General features: G+C 41.7%; 1 protein-coding gene across 3 annotated transcripts; it reads right to left on the bottom strand.

Moving 5' to 3' along the window:
* Positions 1–304: 304 nt before the first annotated feature.
* pxk (PX domain containing serine/threonine kinase) lies at positions 305–26,128 on the bottom strand. Of its 3 annotated transcripts, XM_030090876.1 has the most exons (19): positions 25,877–26,128; positions 20,679–20,729; positions 20,134–20,181; positions 17,616–17,802; positions 17,447–17,524; positions 16,758–16,831; positions 16,098–16,172; positions 15,519–15,623; positions 15,246–15,347; positions 14,955–15,116; positions 13,942–14,059; positions 13,732–13,810; positions 12,917–12,965; positions 12,751–12,828; positions 11,282–11,368; positions 10,906–10,969; positions 9,973–10,032; positions 9,032–9,060; positions 4,428–4,482 (listed from the first exon to the last, which is right to left on the bottom strand). In XM_030090876.1, exons 1-18 carry the CDS (start codon positions 25,976–25,978, stop codon positions 9,044–9,046), a joined length of 1,536 nt encoding a protein of 511 aa, XP_029946736.1. In that variant the 5' UTR covers positions 25,979–26,128; the 3' UTR covers positions 4,428–4,482; positions 9,032–9,043. The 3 variants fall into 3 exon arrangements, with proteins under 3 accessions (XP_029946734.1, XP_029946735.1, XP_029946736.1); XM_030090874.1 differs by lacking the exon at positions 9,032–9,060 and having other exon boundaries at positions 305–4,482; XM_030090875.1 differs by having other exon boundaries at positions 4,408–9,060.
* Between the last annotated feature and the right edge of the window lie 152 nt (positions 26,129–26,280).

Here is a 26,280-nt window from a genome sequence, read left to right as displayed (position 1 = left end):
CACTATAAAACTTGAAGCAGTTATTCTAATGACTGTAAACAGTGTAAAACAAAGTAGCATCTCTTAATAAATGTGTTTAATGTAGCGTCATCACAAGCTAGATGTAGCATTTCTGGACTGACAGCAGAAATAAAGTTGCACTGCAAGAAACGCTTTAAAATCATATATTTGACTTCCAATATAGCTGAATATACCTGTGAAAAATATAGTATGACACTTTCAAAAAAATAACTTCACATCACAAATGTGATTATATGCGGCATCATCATTTCAGGCGGTCAAAATGTGCAGTAAACACTCACACTCAAGTTTCCTCAGCCATTTTTTAATCAAATAATTCAGTTGATACATATATACTTACATAACAGCAGCTTCGATAGTTTTTATTTTCTTTTTACAACCCAATGTTGATGAAGGCCAGAGTCGTTTTGCAGCTGCTTTAAATGTATTTATCATCTATAAATGACCTGGAGATCAGAGAGTGCAGATACAAATATAATACACATAATCCAGCACTGCCTCTTGTACTTTTGAGTTTAACCTCTTAAATACAATCTCATGCCTGGACTCTCCCACATCTCTAAAGTGCTGCAGAGAAACATTCTGATACAAACTAATGACCGTGTGCATCGGACCGGATTGTACTGCATGATGAATAAAATCTTTGAGCATGTAGAGGTGTGTCAGAGTGATGGATCTTGTTTTGTAGCTGTGGAAATATTCAAGCTGCAGGATTCAGTTTAAGTCCAGAAGCTGCTGTGAATGCCAGCACCTCAGCACACAGTCTGACAGGTGATCACAGGTGGGCGGGGTGGATGAACAGGAGAGAGACAGGAGAAAACAAAGCAAACCATGACAGTTTATACTGCAGCCTCCACCACTACAGTCGTCTGAAGGCCTTGTGGTGCTTAAAATCCACTTTATAGAGTCCTTGATGGAGAGACCAGCTGCAACTTTAGCAGAAAAATTCAAGATATAGAATCAAAGTTTCCCATTATAATTCAAAATGTGTTTTTTGATCTCATGTTTAGGTTATATCATGAGGCATATTTATTAGATTAGTGTCAAGATTAAAGCATTCTCATACTTTTAGCTGTTTTAAGTCACTATTTTTCTTAAAATCTGAGGTTTTTATAAGGAACCAGACATTTTGCATTTGACAATTCACTAAATTTTCAGTTTGTCAAAGTCATTATAATCATTGATTCACTGACAATTTGTACATGAGCAGATTTAACAAACAGAAGCAGAGGTAACAAACCATTAAATAGTGTGTTGATGCATCAAAGCTCATTGACGGATTATCTGTAAGCGTCATATTCTCACAAACAAAAAAAAAAAAAACATTTTAGTTTCAGGCACATGGGCCAATATGGCACAATAAGATAAATCTCAGCACTAAACAAAAACAATAAAACACAGGTGAATTAAACAAAAAACACAGACATTATCCTTAAATGGCAGATGGATGACGGTAAACGTGATTCTTGTTACTGTTGTTTCACAGAAATACCCAGGTTTGTAGCACTGAAGAGAAAATGTGACTATTTAAACTGAAGTGTTTAGGATTCTTTTTATAAACCACATTACTGAGACACTGCTGTGGAAGTAAAATCAAATTTCTAATCTCATATTCATATTTTCAGACATTCACATTCAGAAGACTGAAGCAGATGTAATACAATATTTTAAATGCTTTACAAAAGAGGAACCTCATGAGACACATTTTTAATTGCATCAATATTAATCAGAGAAACATCATATCAGGCCTGAATTCAACGACTCACCTGAAAGAAACGGACGATTTCAGGGCAAATTAAAACCGACTGACAACCTGACCTGCAGTGATGTGAAGAGTTCATTCACTGAAACCAGCAGGACATGTTTTAAAGGTACAGCATGTAAAATCGGAGTTATTCCTTGTTTTCACTCTGGGTGGCAGCAGTGAGTCACTGTTCCTCAATAGTCTGCTTGTAATTATATTTTCATCAAGACTAGGATTAGTGTTGCTTCTTCTTCTGTTGATAAACTGAAGGCAGGAAGCCCGTCAGAGTCACTCATTGCATCATCTAGAGGGGAAACTTACTTTTCTTCCCTTTTGTCTCAAAGTAAAAAAATCAATCATATTCAGCAAGAATACATCTACAGAAATCCAGTGAGAAATTTATGTTTTAGAGACTTTTCAAGCAGGAAATGATGAAATGTGGGTGACTCAGGTCAACATGGTACATTTCAACATATTTTATCATGTGTAGATGGCACATGACAGTGGCAATCTGAAAAGCATTTCAACACCTTACATCTGTCATAAACATTACTTTCAGGACATTTTTCAGTGGTTTGAACTTCTTGATGTTACATATTGTACTTTTAATTTAGGAAAGACGGATGTTTCTACTGTATCTTGAATCTCCTACCGTTATGAGCTCACGGAGAGCACAGTCATTTCAGATTAAAGTAAGACCGTTTGCTGCTCGTCATTGGCACCATGTTCCTCCGATCTGCGCCAGCAGATGTGTCGTATGTAGATGAGTGAGAATATTTCACCGCAGCAACAAGCGCCCGGGTCATTTTGTGCTTCTCCTGAATGCCCTCAGTAGAACTGGAGAGAGGGAGGAGTCCAGGCTAAATCTTAAGGAGGTAGCCTCCATCTGCCTGAAGTGCAAATTTTTAGTGATTATCATACTCAGAAACGAAACGCAACCTCAGCGAGTCTACATTGAAGGTTTAGTGGAGTCAAATCTCCTGTCCAGTCCAAACAAACTTTTGCAGAAAAGAGAGCGCACAGCATGAAAATTAAGTAATCAAAAGCTGTCAAAGTCAAATTCAACAGTTTCCTCAACACTCCAAAGTGTTTCCTTCCTCACTTCAGGTCTGTTTTCACTGCAACATATTTCTGCAATAGATTCAGGTCGTTTTTCATGTGGAAATAAAAAGTGCACAAACAGGTGAATGAAAACACGCTCGTTTCCCTGTAGTCTTCCTATTCAGCTGCTTCCTGGAGTCACATGCTGCTCTTTAAAACTATTCTCCCCCAGGTTTGGTCTTAAAAAGCTGTCAAGTCGTCCAGAGTCAGATTAGACCGATGTGCAAGAGAGTCTGGACCGATGGGTGAAGATATTAATTCTTACTCTGTCCCGAGAAACGGCAAATGAAATGTAAAGGAGACAGAAGTTCAGCTGTGTTTACAGCTTGTTAACTGTAGTTCAGCACACACAGCAACAAATGTCTTTTTTGATTTTCTTAAAACAAGTGAAAATAAATCTGCAGTTTATGCAAAAAAAGCATTGATCGACTTCCTTTTTTTTTGTTCTTTTTTGAATTATTTTAAAGTAATTGGGTCTGTGTGCTTCCAGGACTGAATCCATCTATCTTCTGTATCGCTTTATCTTGGAGTCACTGGAGCTGATCTCCCCTGATTGTAAGGTGAAGGCAGGCAAACACATGCATGGTACAAAAACAGCCTGAGAGCGAATCACCGATGTGTCTCTCTGAGCTGGGATCAGCTTCACTGTAGTTCTAACTTTGGCTAAGGCAGATATAGAGGACGGATGAATGTTTTCATCCACAATTCCATTTTCATCCTACATATTCAGGTACGCATTTCTGGAAAACTACAAACCAATTCTAGATTTTCTTTTAAAGCATGTTGCTGAATATTTTTTAACTTGCTTTGGAAACTGATTCCAGAAGTGACTGACGGTGAGAGTTTGCAGCGTTGTTGCAGTGAAACAGTCCCAGCAGGGCCTGTGGGCTACATGTCAAAAGGTCAAAGATGACTTTGAAGAACCAAAGCTGAACTTTGAGGATCAAATCACCGACAATGCGGAGTCCGGGAACCTAAACTGCCTCGTCCTCAGAGTCCACAGAGTCTCCTGGCTTCTTTCAAGAGCTGAAAGAGTGAAAACAAAGCCAGCGGGAGGCTTTCTGAAGCTGCACGTCAACCAGAGGAAAAACTCACCACTTCAAGTTTTTTTTAGGCTGTTTCTTCGAAGACAAAGAAATGAGAAGAAAAAAAAAAGAACCCTTCAGGTGTTCAGGATTGTCTAAAGTGTTCTGAAAGTGCAGATTGAGGCCGCCTGGTCTCTGTAGTTCGCCTCGTCTGTAGTTACTCCAACCACTGCAAAAGTTTTAAAAATTTAAAAGCAGAACAAAGCGGAAAAACAGAGGCTAAAAACCGGAGTTGGGTTTGCTTTCACATCTCGGGGCTGGTCCTGATCACGGAGGGTCAGATGAGCGGCCGGCTGTGGTCCACAGTGCTGGCCTTCTTCAGTCTGCCTTTACTGAAGGACTGGATGGAGCTCAGCAGGGCGGCGCGGCCTCCTCCCGCTCCGTCAGAGGGGGACTCCGTGTGGGGAGGAGGCGGAGGAGGAGGAGGAGGAGGGGCGTGGGAGGAGGAGGAGGAAGAGTTCAGCGTACCAGGAGGCGGTGGGGGCGGAGGAGGAGGAGGAGGGGGAGGTGGAGGAGGAGCGGCGTGGGCTCCTGGGTGTGTGAAAACAGAGAAGGCGTGAGTGACGAACAGCAGCAGCTCGTGGTGACAGTCGCTCACTGCAGGAGTCGATCGCACAAAGATAAAAACTGCTGGTTTTTTCTCTCAAACAGGTCAAAAAAGTTTAAATCAGGAGATTAAAAACAGAGTCTTGAAAACAAAGTAATCTGTTGGAAGAAGTAAAAAATATTGGGAAGGTAGAACAACAAAAACAGGGCTGATGTTATGATTAGAATACAAAAATAGCATTGAGCTTTTTTCTAATTTTATACCACGAAGTAACATTTGCTTGTATAGATCAGAAACTATATTCTGTTTGCTTTATTCTTTTCTTCCCGTCTGCATTACGAAGAATTTCACTCATAAACAACTATGATCCGAAATGTAATCACTTTGCATTTGATATCTGAAGAAAGAAAGTGTGCAACTGTTTCACATTTTAGGATAAACAAATCCAGATCATTTCATCTTTTAGTAACAATTTGTAGATTAGATATAAGCTGTTAACAAAACCCTAATTTTTGCTTGAAAGTGAAAGAAAAATTGTGTTGTCTGAGTTTTAGAGCACTAAATGGTTGTAAGTGTTGTGGATATAACTTTACACAAATTAATCAATTGCACTGATTCGAATACTGTGCATCAAAACCATAAAAGTAGCATTATTTTCAATTTTAACAAGCTTTGTTCAGTGAATTAGTGAACATCGACATGTTGCTACAGTGTATGAAATAAGCTAACACTAAGATGAAGGAAAACGTTAATGAAACTTCTCTGTGAAGCAGAATGACTTTGTAAAGGTTATAATAAAAGTCATTATAATTAACAACGCATGCCAATCAAACTGAATCTGACAGTATTTGAATTACGTATTACAATTTACCTATGAACTCTTTAGAAAATGCAACTGAATGCAAAACATCACTATAAGTTGTATTAAAAAAATTGACTCTGTTTTGAGAGTTTCTTTGTGAAAGCAACACCTGCAGATCAGTTTGGTCAAGTTGAACTCAATCCACCATCAGTTCACCGCAGTCTCGCTTTGTGACGTTACAGACCCTCCAGGAAGACTGAACGAAGAGTTTAAACTATTCCACTGCTTTAGCAGAGAGCAGGAAGGCATCGGTGCAGACACAGCGTGCTGCAACAGGTGTAAAGTTGCAATAAATGTAGAAATTCAGCAGCACTTACTCTGAAACAATGTTTGGGTCTAATATAAACTGTGTGGTGAACTTGATGACTTTAAAAGCTAAAAGAGCAAGAATTAAAGCTAACATGTACTTCAGGAGAGTAAAGTGAATGGGTGAAATATGTGACATGTTTTTTTTTCCTGCTCCTCTCTGTTAGTATGAATGATGTCTGTAATAAACACTGTTAATACTGTTACCCACAAGCCTAAGAGGATATTTCTTTGAATGCAATCAGAGGTGAAGAATTTTTGGATAAAATTCCTCAAATTTCACATCCGTTGGAAATAAAACACTAAATCTGGAGCCGTGTCGTGCCTGGCAGTGAAGCCCTCGCAGTGACTCCCACAGCGTGAACTGAAGGTGAATTGAGTGTGAACCTGTTACAAAGTTTGCAGCTGTGCGGCAATTTTTGCATCCCCCAAACTGGGTGAAGCCCAGATGTTACAGGCAAGGAAGCGAAACACCGGGGGAACGCCAGCGTGTGGGGGAGGGGGGAGCAGAGGCCGACAGGTGTGGCGGCAGTCGGCCGATTCCCCCCGTGGTGGGACTGCACGGTCAATTATCTGTCCTGTAATGAAAGTTCACCCTTCAGGCTGACGGGAGGCATGCCGAACTGGAGAAAGTCACTCGTATAAGAAAAAAAAAAAAAAAAAAAAAAAAAAAAGCTGTTATTTCATTGGTTGAGTGGAAAAGCTTTGTCTCCTAGCCGTGGTGAACTCGTTAAAAAACATGAAAAATGGAAGGTTTAATAATTTAAAGGGAGCAGATTTGACTCAACGTCGGCAGGTTTTCTCCAGGACGGCTGTGGGACGACCGGACTTTCATTACATTTCACAGTCACATCGACCTCTCAGGGATTTTTCATGAAATATTCAGATAATTCTTCGGATAACGACCACAGTTATTCTTCCAGGAAGACCTCGGTGATCTGTGGCTGCATACTGATACCCAATATAAACCCACTTTCACATCTTCGCCGACAGAGTTTATCAAATAATTTCTATGAAGCAACTGAATGAACCTGAGAAAAAGGTGAAAAGCCGAGCGTTTGGCTCATCTGTCCGAGCACTGGATCCATTAAACATATCAGCAAGTTTGTGTGAGTCTAGAATTAATTAGAATTGTATTTACATATCAAGGTTTGCATGTATATTTTTCAATGTGTGTGTGCAGACGGGGCCTGAATGTGAATCCGTCTTCACTTCCCCCACAGCCACTCAGCCAGCTGGATTCTTACACGTGGAATTTGTTCTTCCATCGTGACACAGACTGGTCTGCAGCGAGGCTTTAATTGTTTCAGTATGAACCCGCAGGCTCACTCTTGTCAGGCCGGGTCCTAACCAAAGGAACACAGCCTGCCAGTACAGAATGAGGGCAGACAAAACCCGAGATACAGACGGATCTTGTCACCCTGGTGTGAATCCTGCAGACTGAGAGGTGCAGCTGAGGACAGACACTTTTATAGGTCATGTAACAAATAAAGGTGTTTTGGGGCATTTAGTGTCATCAGGGTCCAAGTACATTGAGATGCACAGAGCATGGAAATACAATTCAGTCATATACTGTGCACACTGATGTCGCCATAATCAGAAGTTTGCAACATCCTGTGAAGCTGTGTACAAGTAACAACTGGAAAATGAAAGGACTGAAAAATCCATTTGAAGTTTAGAATTAGGATTTTCGTGTTGTGGAAAAATGAGACAAGTTTTTCTATCATCCAAAGGTATTTTATGCCTCCATGGAGAATAAGCAGACGAGGAAACAGCAGAGAAAGATATTTCCTCCCACCTCAGCAGACTGCTCTGTGGGTGACGGGCTGAAAATCAAAGATGTCTCTTCTTAAATCGACAGATGCATGATTATCTGAATCTGAATTATCTGAATATTAGATGAAACCAAAAGATGACAATCCTTCAAAATACACCATTGAAGAATTTGGTCAACTGCTGAGCAGCTTTATGTGACAAGAACGGAAAAAGCTCTGAGCGCAAAATAAATGAACATTTAAGCGCCAACAGCAAAGCAAAGTTCAAATGAAACCTAACTTCTCAATAACCTGACACATCTCCACTGAGAGACCCTGACCCCAATAAAGAAACACCAGCAGACAAGACACACAGGACAGGGACGGACGGACGGACATGCAGGGACAGGCCGACCAGGCAGACTCTGGATCACAATCTCCAATGAAAACAGCGGCTTTGAAACCAGGCGCTGACGTTCAGAGATCATTGCAGATTGTGAAGGTTTTTAAAGAGCTGTGTGTGCACCCCGTTTACACGCCAGCTGCAAAGCTTTAATAGAGATATAATGAACCACCTCAGGTCTCATCAAGCCTCCGACAGCAGCATGAACCCAGAAGATCCCAGACAAAGTTCAACCCATTGTCCAGCAGTTTCCTTGAAGAGCATGCATCATATCAGTGATTGTGTGTGTTTCATCCAAGATTTGAAGATTACTTAAGGGTCGATGAAGAATACCTCGATTCTTAAAAACTTCAAAGTTGGTATAAAGATGCATCTCAACATGCTAAAGATGAAATCAAGTGGTGTTAAGCTGACCAAAATCTCACATATTTCAACATTTTGATCCCTTTAAATCTAAATGGGGTGAATTCAGTTTCACATTTTAAACAATTTGCCTGCAATACAATCTGTTATTTACAAAAATATAATAAAAATTACTTTGTTGGGTGTTTGCTTATAAAAGTCAACTTTTTGACTTCAAACACTTTAAAGAAAATGTGATATTTTTAATATCTGGTTAAAAAAATAGAAGATACATCTGATCTCACATGTTTCTCATGAGTCATTCATACATTCATCGTAATTTCTAACTGACTGTGATTTATACACACTTCTGAGAATCTTTCTGCTTACACTGCAGTGTCCTCACCAGCAGGAAGCTGGACGATCCAGAAGTGTGAGATCGGTCAGGAAGCTCCCAGGAGAAGATGCTGAGTCATGTAATCTCTCTGTGCTGCATGTTAATCCCAGTATGAAGCTCAGAACACCGTCGGTTTGGTTTCCATCGGTGCTGTTCAGCCCCCGATCACTGGTCATAGATTAATGAAATAATGGAATAATGGAGGCTCATGTGAAGTGAGGAAGTGTTTGAAGGGGAGCTTTTGGATTCTTGCCACCATTTAGTTCAGTTTAATTTATTTAAAGCTTTAAGTGTCACTGCGCTGCCGCTCCATTAAGACCTGTCCCACAGAAACGGGATACTCGGGTTCATAAACATGAGGTTGTGTTTGTACCGAGCAGCTTGCCTGGAGACCAGGGTGCACGACAGCTTTTAAAACCATAGGAGACCTTCATCATCATCATCATCATTATAAATCATTTTACTTTACCCAACAACACGGTCAGAATGGAGCATGCTCTATGGTGGAGACAGCACAGGAAGGAGAGAGAGAGAGAGGGAAATGACAATTATCCGTTCAGTGGACCAATCAGCATTTAACACAACGAAACCAGGAGGGAGAGGAAGAGGAGAGGAAGAGGAGGGCTGCCAACTCAATACTACTGAGAAACTCAGAGCAAGATGACCAATAAATATGAAGAAAACTGAATTATTTAGAGCCTACATCCATCAGACTCTAGCTAAATATCTTTTTTGTAGCTTTCATTTTGTTCCTTCAGAATTTATTATAATAGTTTCACATAGAAACACAATTCCAAACAATGTTTTAGTACATTTTTAGTTTTCTGTTCTGCACTAAAACTTAGTTATTGCTTTTTCTTCTTCAAAATTACAAGGAAGAAGACATGCTTGAAAATAAAAATGTATTTCTTCTATTACTTCAGTTTTTTTCACTTTTTAATACCTGAGAATGTTACATTGATGGTAAAAAATACATTTGTATGAGAAAGGTTGGTGGCCCCGGAGGAGAGGAGAGGAGAGGAGAGGAGAGGAGAGCAGAGGAGAGGAGAGGAGAGACTAACAGCAGGGTGGGAAACTGCTGCCTTTATCCAGAGTTCATCTCGAAAGTAAAACCTTTGGCGTTTCCCGCCCTGCACCGGCTCAAACAGACACAACAGAGTCAAAGACACAGATACCTGTCTGAAAACCACACGAGGACAGACGAGGTGAGGAGACAGAGCAGACATGTCAAGTTAATGATTAGTCCTCATTCATCACACGTGCACGTTTCAGCTGTCACTTTCAGAGGTCGGACGAGAGCGGCGTCCTGAGATGCAGCGCCGGCTCTCGCCACCGTGTGGAGCTACGAGGGTCGTGTGAGGACAGATGATGGACAGAGAGACTCTCCGGAGGAGAGACAGATGGACGTACCTGTGGTGGACGGAGGTGTGGGGGAGGAGGGACATGTCGGAGGGGAACTGGCTCCAGAACCTGCAGATGGGGAACACACACGTTCACTCACGTTTCACTATGAATTTAAAGAAAATCAAACATTCACCATTTTGGGGGTAAAATGAATGAATTTGGACATGATTTTTTTGTTCTTTTTAGAAACTTACAGTATTTACTGATGTAAATATGTAGTAGAATATAGATTCAAAAAGTTATGCTAACTGAAAAGGTGTTTTTTTATTGTGGTATTTCATATAACAGGAGAAAATACAGTGTTTGACTCCTTCGGTTCAGAAAAATATTCCCTATTGCCAATTAATATACCTGAGTGATGCATTTATCTCAACTTATATTCAATTTATATTATTTTCATTGTACTATGGGAGCATTGTACTCAGTAATGTAGGGAATAAATGTATTCATACGTTTAGAACTAAATGACAGCAAAACTTAAAATGGTGAAATATTCATGATTCTGGTCAGCTTTACACCACTTCGCATAGATTTGATTGTTTGATTGGCATTAACTTAGACACAGTTTATACTTAACTGAACTTATTATACTTTAGTTTATACTAATACTTATCTGTAACTTTAGAGTCTTCAACTGCAAAAATATCCTTCAGCAGTATCTTAGGGTGAAAGTTTTTAATTTCTGTACATTCAATGGAGTGCACTATAAAAAGCTGCCAAGGAGTCAAATATCATCTGCTGAAGTTTCTCACACAGTTTCAAACAAACGCTGCACGTCACTTCTCTGGACTTGACAACTTCATGTTTTTGTTAAAGCGACAGGTAAAGGCTCAGAGTGCCATGAAAAAAAGCTACAAAAGCACTTTTCAAGAGACGGTGGCCTGAATTGGTGCAGTGGAGACCTGTGGGCCGTTTGTTCAGGTGACGGCAGAGACCTACCGGAGTTATTGTTGTTTCTAACTGAGACGTCTTCTTCGTTTTCATACGTCGACTGTCTGGACTTCTGCAAACACAAACGTCTTTGTTTTAGCTGAACGACACATTAAAAATGTCTTCACAGGAAGAAAATGCAGCTTGACACTGTGAAGCCACAGATAACAGGAGGAAAGGCTGAAAATTTGAAGTTTGTATCTCATCAGCATCCGTGCTGGAGATCATGTTACACGGGAATGAAAGGCTTCTGGGATACGATAAGGACACTGGCATAAAAATCTTGACATCTTGACTTTGTAATTGTTGAAGTAAAACCTCAAGTTGAATAAAATCCATTCACAGCAGATGATGATGGCAGTATGATTCTGACTTGATTTCTGACCTTCCTCGCCAGGATCTTCCTCCTCTTCCTCTCCTCCTCCGAGCCGTGGTGAGACTGAGCTCTGGTCAGCCTCCTGTGCTGGTGGAGCTGCAATCAGACAGTGTTCCTCGTAACTCACAGTCACTCTGCAGTTCAGTGAGGCTCTGCTGCCCTCAGACAGCTACACATGTGTGTTGCTACAAGCAGGCTAATATCAAAATTGATTTTTTTAAACACACATTTTTTGAAAAAAAGAAAAAAAAAAACAAATTAAATCTGACTGAATCTCTCTTTGAGGGCATTGACAAGCTAATCAGACTTGATTTAATTTTTCAATCACTTCACTGAAGAATGGAGGAAGAAATTAAATGAGTTCAAAAAACAAAATCATGCGTCTGTCAAAGCAGTGTGAGAGAAACTAGACATCCATTTCAGAAAGGACTCACTGTTTATAATGCAGAGCTGCAGATGAAAAGATTAAAGCACCTTCTTCACAAAGCTGTTGGAAGAGAATCTCATCTATAAACTTCTTTCCTACACTTCTGCCTCTTTTCAGGTTTATCTATATGTGACAGCACAAATAATCAGTCCTGATTCAATATATCAGCCCTGATGGGGCTACGAGTCTCCAGGCTCCTGCTTTCTTAAGGCCACTGTGGGCGTCTGTCCATGTCTGCATGTTCAGCTAATACACACAGGCCAGAGACAGGGGGCTGCAACCTTGAGGAAAAACAAACTGTGGGGACTTTCTAATAAGAATGGGTATTAGTTACTAACAGATGATGAATACCCCTGGAGGCAGGCCTGTCTTCTCATCATGTGCTCTTGTTCTCTGGATTTACCCTCCACCAATCTATTTACTTAGATTTTTGCCTGAGATTTGTATGTCTCTCGGCTCTCATAACACAGGAACCAAATTAGAAAGCAAAAATCCATAAATGCAATCCCTTCATTTCCTTTTTAAGCGAGCTGCTAGACTCCCACCACAGATGACTGCAGCTCCCTGAAAAATCCCCTCAATCCCATACTGCTCAGGTTACATCAGTGAAGACGCCCAGTTTGAAACCAAGCATGCTACGCTGTGGCAAAGACAGAGGAGATCAGCTGAAATGCAAACAAAGTCAGGATATCTGTTGTGGAAATGTTGACCTTTGTGTGTCTATTTGTGGGAAACTGAAACATAAAAATGCACTGAGGAGAAGCTGCAACGTTAAATTACAGGTGCCAAGTGTCTCACATCCAGCTTATCTGGAATAATTACAATAAATGTAGAGAACCTGAGATTCTGAGGTTTTAAGATATGAATGTTAAAGTAGAAAAAACAGCATGCACAACTTAGGAAGTAAAAAAAAGAAATCTCTCCAGTTCTTATGAGAGAAGCCTTTGCTGTGTTCCCAAAGTATTCCCACAGTCATGTTTAAATCAATGCGATGTCTTCCAGGCACTGTGAATCACTCATTAATACAGCAGAAATGAGAAGCTGGACTCACCAGTCTCTGTTCCTCCTGGAGACGTTTCTCCAAACTCTCCTTCGCTGCCTTCAGGGCCTCCTTCAGCCTGCTGGGAACCTGCAGCACATTTCACACACACTCAGGTTTTCGTTCCTCTTTTCCACGAAATTAACTCACTGGAGTCACGTCACACTGAGCCTCTGACCTTGATGTGGACTTTTTCTGAGTGCTGGAGCTGGACGTCACTGAAGAGCCTGAGGAACAGACAGCGACTCAGAAAAATTAAATAAAACACACGTCTTCTCTCCACTTGTATGTCACGCTGTTGATGCCGAGATATTCCATTACACACAGTAGTATACTCTTAAATGATGCTTGTCGTGTGAACAACATGTGAAGGGAAATCACTGAAAGTCTCATGTCCTGAGGCGGCAGGTAGCAACGTATCTGTACCGTATTTTGGTGGTTAAGTAGATTTTTGAGATATTTATTCGTTTTTCTGGCACAATTTTAATATACTGCCAATATTTAAACATAAATATCTGCACTTGGCTCACTTCTTTTTTCAACCTCTATATGATGATTCAACGCAGCAGATGGTAACAGTTATTTACACTGAAGCTGCATAAGGTGATTCATTTCAGGGTGATCAACAAGAGCAGAATGTTAACACTTCCTATTACATCTTCAGATTTAAACTGTATTTTAGAAAAAGTCAAATGAATAATTTTGTTTGAATCTCAGAAGATGGTAAAAGCTGAAACATTTCACAATTCAGCTGCTGTTTCCAGTGACCTGCAGTTTCTTACTTTTATTCAAGAAAAGACATTTAATTGGTACTTCTATCAATATGTCTTTCACACAGGTCGTGTAAAGTGAACTGATCCTGGACTTAACAAACTGAGTACATTTCTAACTTCTGCATTTTCCTCACTGCACCGACACAAATAAGACAAGCACAATCTAAACTGTCTGCATCCTCTAAAGTCAGGTGAGCGAGGCTGAAACAGGAGAACGCACGGTGTCCGGATGAGCGCTGACACTGCCGGCATCCCGCCCTTACAGGCCTCTGTGGACAGGATGGACTGCAGCACCGACACTGGAAACACACAATAAATCACAAACACAGTGAGAACGTTATCATGCAGACAAGTGTCTGGAGTAAATAAATGAAAAACCATGAGATCTCTGAGTACTGAGAATCTGCATGGAAGCCTCTGCGATACGGACCCACGGCGGAGTACGGGACGGCAGGGAAGTGATCGACCGGCACGCTGTCTGGTGGCCGGCCGTACGTCATCTCGTACAGTAAATGTCCAAAGCAGAAGACGTCGATGCTCTCTGTGGTCTGCAGGTCAACGTACACACACACACACACACACACACACACACACACATACATCCACACACGTCATAAAGGCATTAACTCATATTCAATGCATTGAAGAAGCAATAATATGTCATGATCCATGGGCCTCATTTACTGCCGTGCGTAGGCACAGACGTGTGTGCACGAGCATTCCTACACCATCCTCTCAGATGTGCTGATTTACTTATCTGTCTGTGGGTCTACCGAGTTCTGCGATGCCTTTGTAAGAATGACCGTTGAATACCATTACTGGTAGTCCAGCGGCAGATTTATCACCTGTCAGGTTCTATTCTGAGCTCGGATACATTTTACTTTTTTTTTGGCAAAACAAATATTCATGGATTTATGCCGTGATTTCTGTGCCGTATTGGAACCAGAGACAAGATGAATCGAAGCCATCAAAGAGCACATCCAGCTCCTGTCCACTCTGGGATTTCTGGAACGGACTTCTGTCGATCTCTCCTCTGAGCCAACAGCTCCAAACACTGTTTTTTTCTGGTTTGCTTCAGCCTTGACGGCAAATGTTTCAGTTTGAGGAAAGTGCGTCTTCTTCATCTTTTTGCCACAATGACTAAAGGAGAGGAAAACCTCCGTATTTATAAAGAGACATGCTGCAGCCACATATGCCTGATTGGAGGCATTTCTGAAGGTAAATGATCCAGAAAGACCACAAGCATGATGGGTCAGAACAAGTATGATTTATCAACACTGAGGACTTACTGATGTGCGCATGTTTGATAAATATAGATTGTTCTCTGCTCACGCTCATTCTAAATTTCCTTCGTAAGACAGAATTTAGAACCTTTTCTACGCACGGTTGACAAATGAGGCCCCGGGTGAGTGCACACCATTGACTGTGCATAGGCACACATACGTTGATCTTTCTGAGCTGAGTGAATGAGGGCCGCAGTGCTGACGGAACTCCCAGCATGCCGTTCTCCACGTCCGTCAGTCGACACACGCCGTCGTCCACGATGACGTTCGACGTGTGCAGGTGGCCGAAAAACATACCGCTATCATGGAGGAGCTTCAGGCCCTGAAACGGTACACACACACACACACACACACACACACCAAACACAGACACAATAAAGGAAGAAGTTCAGAGGTAGAATCTTTATCGTCAAAGATAAACACTCTCTCCTTTGTGTGTGTGTGTGTGTACCTCCAGGATCTGTCGACCATAGAGTTTGATGTGTTCCAGTTCGAGGCCTTGACTCTTCTTCGGGTTGCAGTATTTCTTCAGGTAGCTCTCTCGGGGTTTCACCTGGACAGCGGAAGAGAAGCTATTTGAATATGATCAATAACTTCTGTATTCCAGTCTGACATTTAGGATTAGACTATTGGTTGAATTGTTTTCTTTAAATTGCCTGTAGCTGTGTCTCACTGTGTGTGTCAGGCTTATTTCTGAAGTAATAAACACACACATGGAGCGTACCTTACAGATGTGGTCTCTCAGTGAGCCCCTCTCGCTGAACGGCCGGATGAGCAGAGCTGAGGATTCGCTGGTGCTGGAGAACAACAGTGGACAGAGGTACGGCGTCTGGGGAGGAGGAACACCTCATTTATTCACAGGGGAGCGAATGATTTGTTACCTTTGTTCGCTGCAGTTTGTGTTGTTAATGAGATCAGAAAACGCCGCACCCGACAGGAAACAAATAAGACACTGAATGTCATCAATCCCTGAACACAGAGGCCCACATTGTGACATTGTGTTCTACTGATTAATTAAAAGAAGATCTGAAAAGGACATTCATTCAATAAACCTGCATACATTTAATGTTCTTCACCTTTGAATGCATTTATCAATACAGTAATTCTAGTTGACAGCTCTCTTCTCTTCTCCTTCCCTTGTGTTTTCAATAATTTATGGACTGAGGGAAATCTGCTGGGAGGCCAAACAGAAAGGGAAGGAGGGGCCACACTGCATCAGTTTAGGATAAATAAATGCTTTTTTGTGAGCGAGTAAAACAGAAAACACAGCGCGGTGTGTGTGGGCTGTGAAGATCCAACTTACAGAGAGGCCGGTGAGCAGCTTCATGGCTGACTGCAGATCTTTGTCTGTCAGGAACTTATCAGGTCCCAGGTCCACCTAAAGACACACACACACACACGCAGACACACTTCTTCAAAACTGTGGCGCAACAGTCATACATGACCGCATTAGGTCTCATACTCTCAGATCTCACAGTAGATTTTGGACAGTTTTGATTTTTAATTGTTGCTCGGCTTCATTTGATGAAGTCTAAACCAACAAAAAGACGAACAAATTAAATCAGTGACTCTAAAATAAATCTAAAGCAAAAATCTAAAGTGACTGGATGATGTTTGAATAAGTGACTGAATGATAAAAATGCAATTTTTATAATAATCAGTAATTAAATTTCAGTTAATTGAATATGTGATGATTCTATTCCAGTTTCCATTTTTTCAAGCCTGTTATGCAGTGTGGAACGTTACCGAGTTCATATGTTCCCATATAAGTGAAAACCGTCAGGAAAAAAAAAGAGGAAGTCTTTGTTCCTCTATAGAAATGTTGAATGTACATTTAGTGAAACTGATATGAGAATCTAAATACTTGTGTTTAGTTTTTGGGTCTTTGTGTTCAGCTTCAAAGTGATTTGAAGTAAATAAGCAGAAGTAAACCTCACATGAACCACGAGTGTGTTTTACTCACCCAGCTCAGCAGGTACCGCTCCTTAGGCTGCTCCTTGTTTTTAATCAGAAAGTACTTCTTCCTGATCCTCCAGCCTGAAAACAGAAACAACAGGTCTGCGCATCTCCTTCACTGCCGTCAGAAACAATTATTTCGGCTGTTTGTGATCTGCATCCTCACCACTAGGTGTCACACTGTTGTTTTCTTTTATTAGACTCAGATGAACCAGCTGTTCAATCAGTTCCCATGCTCACTGATTATTTCATTATGGATCAAAACAACATTTCTGCTGCCATGTGAGCTCAGCGTGACACACATTCATATGACTTTTATTCTTAACAAACAGCAGAACCGGAAAAGTTGCAGGATTATGCACACATCACATGTCGGTGCAAGGATACGGCTGTACGGTGAAGTTACTGCCCTATAAAGGCATTTATTGACAGTGTTTTCTTCCAGAGTGGATCTGCAGTGATGATTGTTGATTACCTAAAAAGCTCGTGTGTGTAGCAGCGGTTTGCAATTTATTTGTCTTAAAATATCAGACATTTTACATTCGTGATCAGCAGATGAATCCAGACATAAGAAGAAGTATTCCCATGTTTAATCACATTAGATTGTTCAAGTACTGTCTGCGAGCAACATGTTTTCATTGGTGATTATAATAAAGTATTGTTAGTTTAATTCAGTTCAATTTAGTAGAGTCTTACCCATATCTCGCAGAGGCTCCAGGACCTCCCACTTTGGGTCTGACCTGAAGAACATGGAGACCTGCTGCAGGGCGATCTCTGACAAACCAACACACACGATGTTTTCGTGAAACACACAGGCCAGAAATCATGAGAGGAGTCATTTTTCAGGAAGAGCGAGCGCACGGACCTGTGTAATTGGCGGAGTAGTTGTTGGGGTCCAGGAACTTCTTGACGGTCAGGGAGCTGGAAAGCAAAGGGTGCTGGGTAATGGTGTCCAGATACGCCTGGAGCCCTTTCTGCCTCTCTGCTATGAACTCTCTGTCCATGTTTCCGATGAGTTTCTTCGGAGGGAGAGGGAGACTGATGCCGCACACCTGAAGAGACAGAAAAACACCCAAACTGCTTTGCTTCTGTGTATAGTTTTTTTAATATTTCAATGAAGCTCACACAAAGAAATCACTAAAGTCGTGCTGAAACCAGTCAGACTGGGCAGGTTTTGCGCTGCTTTCTGACAGTACTCAGGCGCTGACAGGAGGCCGGGGGTCACCGAGAGGAAACAAGCACCAACAACCTCAGCAGAAACACTGAACGCTTCCTGTTATCCACGACCCCCACGACACATGAGTCAGGACAATTCAAGACTCATCCAAAACCCTTATCCCACTCCTGTTTGTGAAAATGGAGCTTCATCTGATGTGAAGCATTCTTCACATGCCGATCACTGGTTCCTAACTTGGTTTCCTTGACCCCTGGGTGACCCAGAGACCACTGGGGGGGCATGAGGTTTTGCCTACACTGTGGTTGACTAAAAATCTGCCCGTTGTGTTTTTCATTTAAAGGCGTCTTGTTGCTGGATGTTGGTGAGTCCGTTGACAGAGAGACAGTCACAAATATTTACATTCACAGGCAACTTTAGTCACATCAAGCACTGTGGGAGGAAACCAGAGTAAGCAAAGAAAACCTCTTCAGTGTAAAGGTTCTGAAAGGCTGCGATCAGCAAGGAGGTCTGTGGAAGGAGGGTTTAGAGTCTGAGTAAAGCTTAAGAGCTGGGAGTCATTTATACAGTGATGCTGGCTGGAGTTTCCTTACGTGGCACATTTTCCCACCATTTTACATAACCAGTCTCATTCTCATTGACAGCTGTTCGGCAAAGTCAAGCTTTTCGGGGTTCCATGTCTCATGTGGCGACGTAGGGAATAAAACCATGACATGTTCTTTTTCTGATCTTGTGAAAGCTGAATTTGACCCCTCTCAGATGGCTGGATAGCTAAACCAGGGAGGGGGTGAATCCCATCCATCCTCCGTGACTCATCGCAGCGAGCACGTGACAATCCATAAAACTCGCCCAGTTTGAACTTTGAAATAATAATTAAACTCTGTGACACGGATTTTAACAGCTGTCACTGCAGACGCACTTAGAAGACTAAAAGTTCCTTTTCTGTGAAAAGTCACCAGTGAAAAGTCACCAGTCGGCTAACACCGCATCAGGACGTGACTGATCAATGGTTAACACCTCTGAGTGGCAGGAAAACCTGCAGGGCTGCTTTCTTACACTTTATTGCAGCATCTGATGCAACTGGTGAGCTTAAAGTTCAGGGTTTTCCACTTAAATCTTTATCATTTGTACCAATCTTTGTGAAGTTGCACAAAAAAAAAAGGAAATGTCCCAGGTCAACTTTTTCTATCACAATACCTCTGGAGGCATTTCAATGCCAGGAGCAACAACGTCACCACTGGAAACTGTGCAGATAGATTAATGAGGTTAACAATTAGACTTTTTCTTTGCTAAAGCTTCACTTAAACTTGCAAGAACAAGTACGAAAACTGTTTGAAATTCTCAATTTTAATGCATTAACCGACTACAAAAGGGATAAAATCTACATATGAGGTCACAAACAAACACAAAATGCTAAACTTTATAACTAAATGTTTCATGTATTTTATCGAACATGTGTTAAAAAAGGGTAATTTTGCAAAATTTTACAATCTAAAGACCATCTAAACACTTTTATATCCTTGTATTAACACATTTTATAGCACCAATTAAACTCAATCATTTTGTTATCATATCATGCTGTCTGTAGCTGAAAGAATATCCACAGGAGATGTTATCAAAAGATGTTATGAAATGCTTTTAGGTCAAACTAAAATTGAAACTTTAAGCAGCAAGACTTTAAAGATTATTAAACGGATTAAAGTTCATTAAAGAAGAGCTTCAGTAAAGTGTTCTGCCTGCTGACACGACCAGGCGAGTCCTCTCGGAAACTGAAAGAACAAAACCTCGAGTCTGTCGTAACAAACCAGCATCAAGCTTCCTCAAACAGGAAGACCGTTGACCAACACGAAGCTGGTGTGTGCGTGCGTGTGTGCGTGTGTGCGTGTGTGTGTGTGTGTCAGACCCACAGACGAATGTTTCAGGTTACCAAACTTGTGTCTTGAAGTGTGTGTGTGTGTGTGTGCTACCTAGTGAGTTAAACACACATCCTGCTGTTCCCACAATGTTTAGACCGTTTAAATAACTGTGAGTTACTTATGTCATGCTGTGAATGAGAACATCTGCTTGACTGAGGCTGTCCAGCAGACAAAAGCTTCGGAAATGTTCCTGCTGTCGACTGTTTGCATGTTAAACGACTTTGAAGCTCTCTGAAACATCAAAAAACCGGACCGATTCAAAGCAGCGGGACTGAAACACGTGAGACACTCACCATCAGGCTGCTGTTGAGAACATCAAAGTCACTGTATCGACGGATCACCTTCAAAAACAAAAGAGACAAACGTCACTGTCAGCGCTGGATCCTTGTTTTAATGTAACTTCTTTAAAGTCATTTTAGGATACTTTAGTTTAACTTTAACATTGGATCAAATCAGTAAAAACAAACATGTGAACATGACCTTCCAGGATAAGAGGCGATAAAGAGGTTGAAGTAATAGATTACAAATAGATTGAGATTCAGTATCTTTTTTTTTTTCCAATAATGTGACTTTACAGCAATAAAACTTTAGTGAGCTGTTTCTTATTACAGAGGTTGATCCAGATAGTTATTGCATCTTGTCCTGCTGATTTGGCCAATTCTGCTGCAAGTGGGATTCAAACTCCGGCCAAAGCTTCACCCTGAGGCACCGTCGAGCTCATTCCTCAGGCACCGTCGAGCTCATTCCTCACACACACTCATTCTTCTCGCCTCCCGATGCTTTCAGCTGACGTTGGACTTCTGTATTCCTGTATCCTGGCTGTGATTGGTCCACTTACCTGCCAGCTGTTGTCTGAAGACACGCCCCTCTGGACTCTGATGATGTATTCCTGAAAGACAGAAAAGAAGGAGGTCACAAACAACATTTCAAACATTTCAGGTTGATCGATCTGTTGAGAAAATGGGCCTTTCTCTGACGGGTTTGCATGTTTTCCCTGTGCAGACGTGGTGTTTCTCCAGGAGAACGGCTCCAGGTCTGTCACATGAGTTCGATAAATCAGTGTAGCAATAGCGCGCATTTAAAACATGAAATAAATGACAATTCAGACAAAACTGGCATCAAAGTTCCAATGTACCACGAAGTGAACGATTCTATTTATTCTCTGCAATTGAATCTTGTGAACTAAAAAGTTGACTCAAAACCAACATGATGATTTTGTTGTAAAACATGACATTTCTTATTTTTAAAGCTTCTATTTTTATGCATTAGTCCCACGGTGCAGCTGCAATGAGAGCTCAGAGCTTTAACCACAGATCAGACTCTCCTTCCTGCAGCTTTTTCAGGATGTGGAAATGCTACCAAACCATAAGAGAAGAAAGTCATATGAGATTAAAAAAAAACACTCCTGACACGCAGATTGAGAAGGTCATCATCAGGGAGAGGCGTCTCAGTGAAAGGCTTCTCATATTCTGGGGAGTGTTCGCATTCTGGTGATTCATCGGACGCAGATCAGGTGAGAACCTGTCTGCTCAGGCTCCAATCTCTGCAGCCAAGCCGCTGAGAGAGAAAGTATTTTCACAGCGAATGGGTGCCGACAGTCACCCTGGAAAACAAGAAGCGGGGTGTAAACACGTCCTCTAATAATCCTCTCAGTCCTCTTATAGACTAATTCCAGCTCGCAGACATTCGGGTTTCATGACGCTGTAATCCAGCAGCGGCCGAGTAAACAGCTCAGATCACAACAGATTACATCCAACACACCTCTCCTTATAATCATATTTACGGAAAATATTGAAACTTGAAGGAGACTTTTTGAATCACTGCTGTAGGACACTTTATGAACACCTGATCTCTCACACAGTCAGATTATACTGATTCATCCACTGGTAAACTTCTCCGCGTATATCGGTCAAGTCCACTTCCCATATCTTATCCTTCTGGTGGATAAACCTCATAAAACATGCTGATAACAACATGAATCACATTACGTGCTTCTCACCACCTGGTCAACTTCAACCTAAAAACGAAGCACCGGCTGTCAGTGACCCACATTTAATGCACTTTATAAATGTGGCTTTTCTTCTGCTGGGTTTCCAGTGGCACAGTAATCTCTGGCCTCATGTTACCTGTTATATGAAACAGCTTGAAGGATGGTGAGTGAGAGGACTCACATCAGAGGGAATCAATGCAGGAACCAAATAAATAACCTCGATCAATACGTCCACAGCACCCTTCATGAAGCATTCTTTTCATACGTACATAATAAAGCATTTAATACACACACTGTGTAGCTTTTTTTCAAAAGCACTTCAAAGACAGGAGTATAACTTCGTGAAATTCACTGCTGAGCCTGATTTGTCTGGTGGTAAAGATGCGTCTGCAGCCGATGATGAGTTCGGCTCCGGAATGTTGTTGCTCAAGTTGATCCACATCAGTATTAATCCAGTTCTGCCCTTCTGGTCAGGTTGGATTTTAATAATATTTTTCTATCTTCTGTAATTTTTTTCTCTCTAAGATAATCAAATTAAAAGGTGTGAAAAAATATTTTCTGAAAGCTGAATCCTACAAGAGTTGTCAGAAAGATGTTTTTTTTGAACCATCTGTTGCTTCAATTGAACAGAATTCTCAGTGACAATGTGTCAAACCTACTATTTTGTGGCCAGATCCTTAACACTACCGAGTCCTGGAACTAAAATCCAACTTCTCTAACTTTGGCATACTGCCTAAGAATAGTTTTGTCCCTGAAAAGCCTTGAAACAGAAGGTCCGTTAGTCTAAATAACAAAATGTTCATCACTTCTTTCTAATCCTATTTTTATTCCACCATCTAAATTATCAGCAAGCTGCATGTCAATGACATATAATAGAGTCATAGTTAACATTTTAGTCTGACAGAGAACATCTGGTTCCTGCATCTCTACAAAACGGCAAAAAGAAAAAAAAAACTTGCATTAATAAATCTCTCAAGGAAATTATCGTATTTTAATATTTTGTATAATTCTGTCTCCAGATTCTCCAGAACTGCTGCATTGCCTCCCATCATGAAAAACAGTGTATTTAGTCAGATGTGTTGCTTTTGCAGTCAGAACGCCGAGTCCAGGTTGGGGGTGTGTCTGTGGGAATGTTCAGCCTTCTCTTTCACGTTAACCGGGGTCTTTCAGCTGAATGTGGTCATCGGTCTCTCTCTGTTTGACCTGCGCCGGACCGCTGACCCGCCCAGACCGGAATCTTTACCAACAGTCTGCTGGGATCGGCTCCAGCACCCTGCCGGCCTGGACGGCACAGAGCCGTGAAGAAGGCGGAGGGAGGCGCCGAGGCGGCGACTCCAGCTTTGGGAGACCCAGATCAAAGTGTTTCCTGATATTTGAAAAACAAAGTGACTTATGGGGAAAGTCAAGAAACTGATGAAACTATTGATCAAAAATTTAAATGATTTTCAGTAGAAATAACAACCTAATAGATTTAGAGCTAATAGATTTGCTTTTTGCTTATAAGCACGCCCTGCCTCTCTCCGAACAGCTTACACTAATCTACACTGGAGTGGAACAGTGCTCTTGTTTGTTTGTTTTTTCTCGTGAATGTTAGGAATGGCTCCTGCACATTGCAGAGCTTGATTCCGTCTCTCTCTGTTTTGCCATTTTGACAGTTCTGAATTGAAAATGGACAGAAAACACAATGCCTTCTTACTTTGAGACACAACTTTGATGAGACGTTGAACTCATTTTGTTTTAAATTCAACAACAGTAGCTCGAGGACTGTTTAAATAATTGTGCTTAACAATGAAATGACATACAAATAGTTGCTTGTCTGCGATCTCAAGAAATTCTTTGGTGACGGATCTCTCACTCCCAGCTGGGTTATTGGAACGATGCATTCAATTTGAAATTATGAAAATCCCTCATTTCTGAACTCATGGTTCATGTATTTCATTTTAGAAATACCTAAATATATTGTGGAACAGTAAGTATTGTGTAGGATCTGGTAACAGCACTGCGATATTTCATTTAGAGAATATTTCAACTACATTTACTACCGTTTTATCATCCTATTTGATTACTGCTGTTATTTTATCTGTTAGCATTTGTGCTGCTCTCATACATATTTTCACTGCACTGCTTATATATGTGCTATATTATTATGATTATTACATAAAAAGTATTACATTTCTTTAAACTAATTTTTAGAAGCAATGAAAGCAAAAAAAAAACTATTGAACTATCAATCGATAACATCCTGAGGTTAAAACTTAAACTTACCAAGAATTTCAATATATTTGAAAAAAAAATCACTTATCAAAAAGGATCAAATTATTTTCTTAAATGCCATTTATGAAAAAAATGAAAGAATAAAGATTCAGGGACGCGTTTCAGTGACGGAACCTTCGCAACCTAAATGTGAAATTTGTATGAATTTAAAAATTCGACATTCAATCTCTGCACAAACACAGGCAACGCTGGAGAATAGGTGACCTCTACTACATTTTCTTTCCTGACAGTTGGTGACATAAAGGACTTGACAGCTTGGGTTCTACTGGCTCTTCTCTACAGCCTGATCCAGTCCAGAGCTGCAGGACTCCGGATCTGACCCCAGCAGGTTACACGGGATGGACAGGTCGGCAGGGCATCACAGACCAAACACACACAACCACACACACTTGCATTCTCTCCAAAGGGCCACTTGGAGTCATTGATTAACCTGACATGCATGGCTTCGTACTGTGAGGAGTATCTCAGAGAAAACTCATGCAGAGGGAAAACATGCAAACGCCACACAGAAAGGCCAGACTTCACACCACAGCACTGTAACTTTTCACATGTTTAAAGATCTTTAAAGTCCTACTGTTTTCCACATTCCAGCCATGATGGCTTTTTTGTTTGGTTTGGTTTTGTTTATGATGATGTTCTGCTTAAGCTGTACTGTAAAGGCCTAACAGGGAAGCAATAACAACAATGTGCGATCACAAAAATCCAATAACCTCATTAAAGCTGACTCTACTGAGGGAATCGGGGATAAAAGTCTGTTTTTCTGCAGAAACAGCAGCAGCAGCAGCGGTGATGAATGCCAGGCGTTAGCATCCTGAGCTAACTGGCTAGCTCAGCTGATTCTGTCAACAAACACCAACTGTGCTCCCATTATCGGACAAAGAGCCACTTTACGATGGCTGCAAGAGGACACGTTTATGGACAGTCACGCTGTTTCACATCGCTTCCTCCTCCACACACACACACCAACAGAGACCAAAGTGTACAGAAATTCAGCTGGGGTTGCTTTTCTTTCTACTCGTTATTGTGAAAGTCGAAAACACCGAAATCCACTGAAAATCCACCTATCTGTTGTTTGGTGTAGCAGAGAAAACGTGTATGAATAAAACAATAAAAACAAGATAACCCTGAATTTTTTTAAAAAGTCAAAAGTTGCCTTGAAAACGCCAGATTGTCTGAAAGTATCGAAATCAATCCCCCTCAAAAGTCCAAACTTCCAGACGTGTGAGCGTTGTGCGTGTTGCGGGCAGGGCCAGGACACTGAGGGATGGATGTCTGGGATGTGTTTAGGCTTCCGGGCTGTCAGCCAGTCGGTGTCAGTGCTCCGCTGCAGACCTCTTTAGATCAGCAGTTTGCACAAAAGCTTCCAGGAAATTGCTTAATCGGTGACAGCAAACACGGAGCCAGGGTCTGGTGTCCGACAATGGAGTCACCCTGCAAATCTGACAGGCGCCCTCGCGTTAAAACGACTCGCCAGCGTTGGATAGGAGCCGTATTGTTACTCCCATGCTGGCTCTGCCGCTCGGGGGTGTTTTGATGAAAATTTGGCAATGAACACACAACTAGTTAAAGACGTTTCTAAAACCGTGTCCGAAAATGGAACCAGTGACGCAGCGATCCACTTAAAACGCTCCGTGAATCAAAACTTTGTTTTTTTTTTTGTTTTTTTTTTAACAAACACAGATTTATCCGACAACCTCCCAGAAAAACATCTCGGAGGTGAATCCCCAGGATGTCAGGAGTCAACGGGCGGCTCTTCCCCGGCAAACACTCACCGTGTGGGATTGCAGGTTCTGGCTGGCTTCGATCACCGCCGTCAGGGGGACGGTGTCGTCCAGCAAAAGCCTGCCAGGGACCGGCTTGTCCAGGAAAGACATCCCGGGGGGTTGGCGGGGGAACGCGCCTGATGCGGGCGTTCGTCTGTCACACGCTGAAGCCGCCCGGGAGACACTGAGACGGAGCCCCGGTGAGCCGAACGAGGAGAAGCGGACTGCCCCCGGAGCAGCGAGCGGTGCTACGCTGTTAGCTTCCAGGTACCAGGAAGCCCAGAGCGCGTCTGACGTCACCACCAGGCGGCGTGACGTTGGGGCTGACGATACTTATGTAAAGTACATGCGCGCCCCCTGCTGGTGAGGAAAGTAAATGCTTTACAACGAGCGGTTCAGCACGAAATCGCCGT

This window comes from Salarias fasciatus, chromosome 5, assembly GCF_902148845.1.
Source record: "Salarias fasciatus chromosome 5, fSalaFa1.1, whole genome shotgun sequence".
Taxonomy (NCBI): domain Eukaryota; kingdom Metazoa; phylum Chordata; class Actinopteri; order Blenniiformes; family Blenniidae; genus Salarias; species Salarias fasciatus.
Note: the sequence above shows the minus strand (reverse complement) of the source record. Positions and strands in the feature narration are given on the sequence as shown.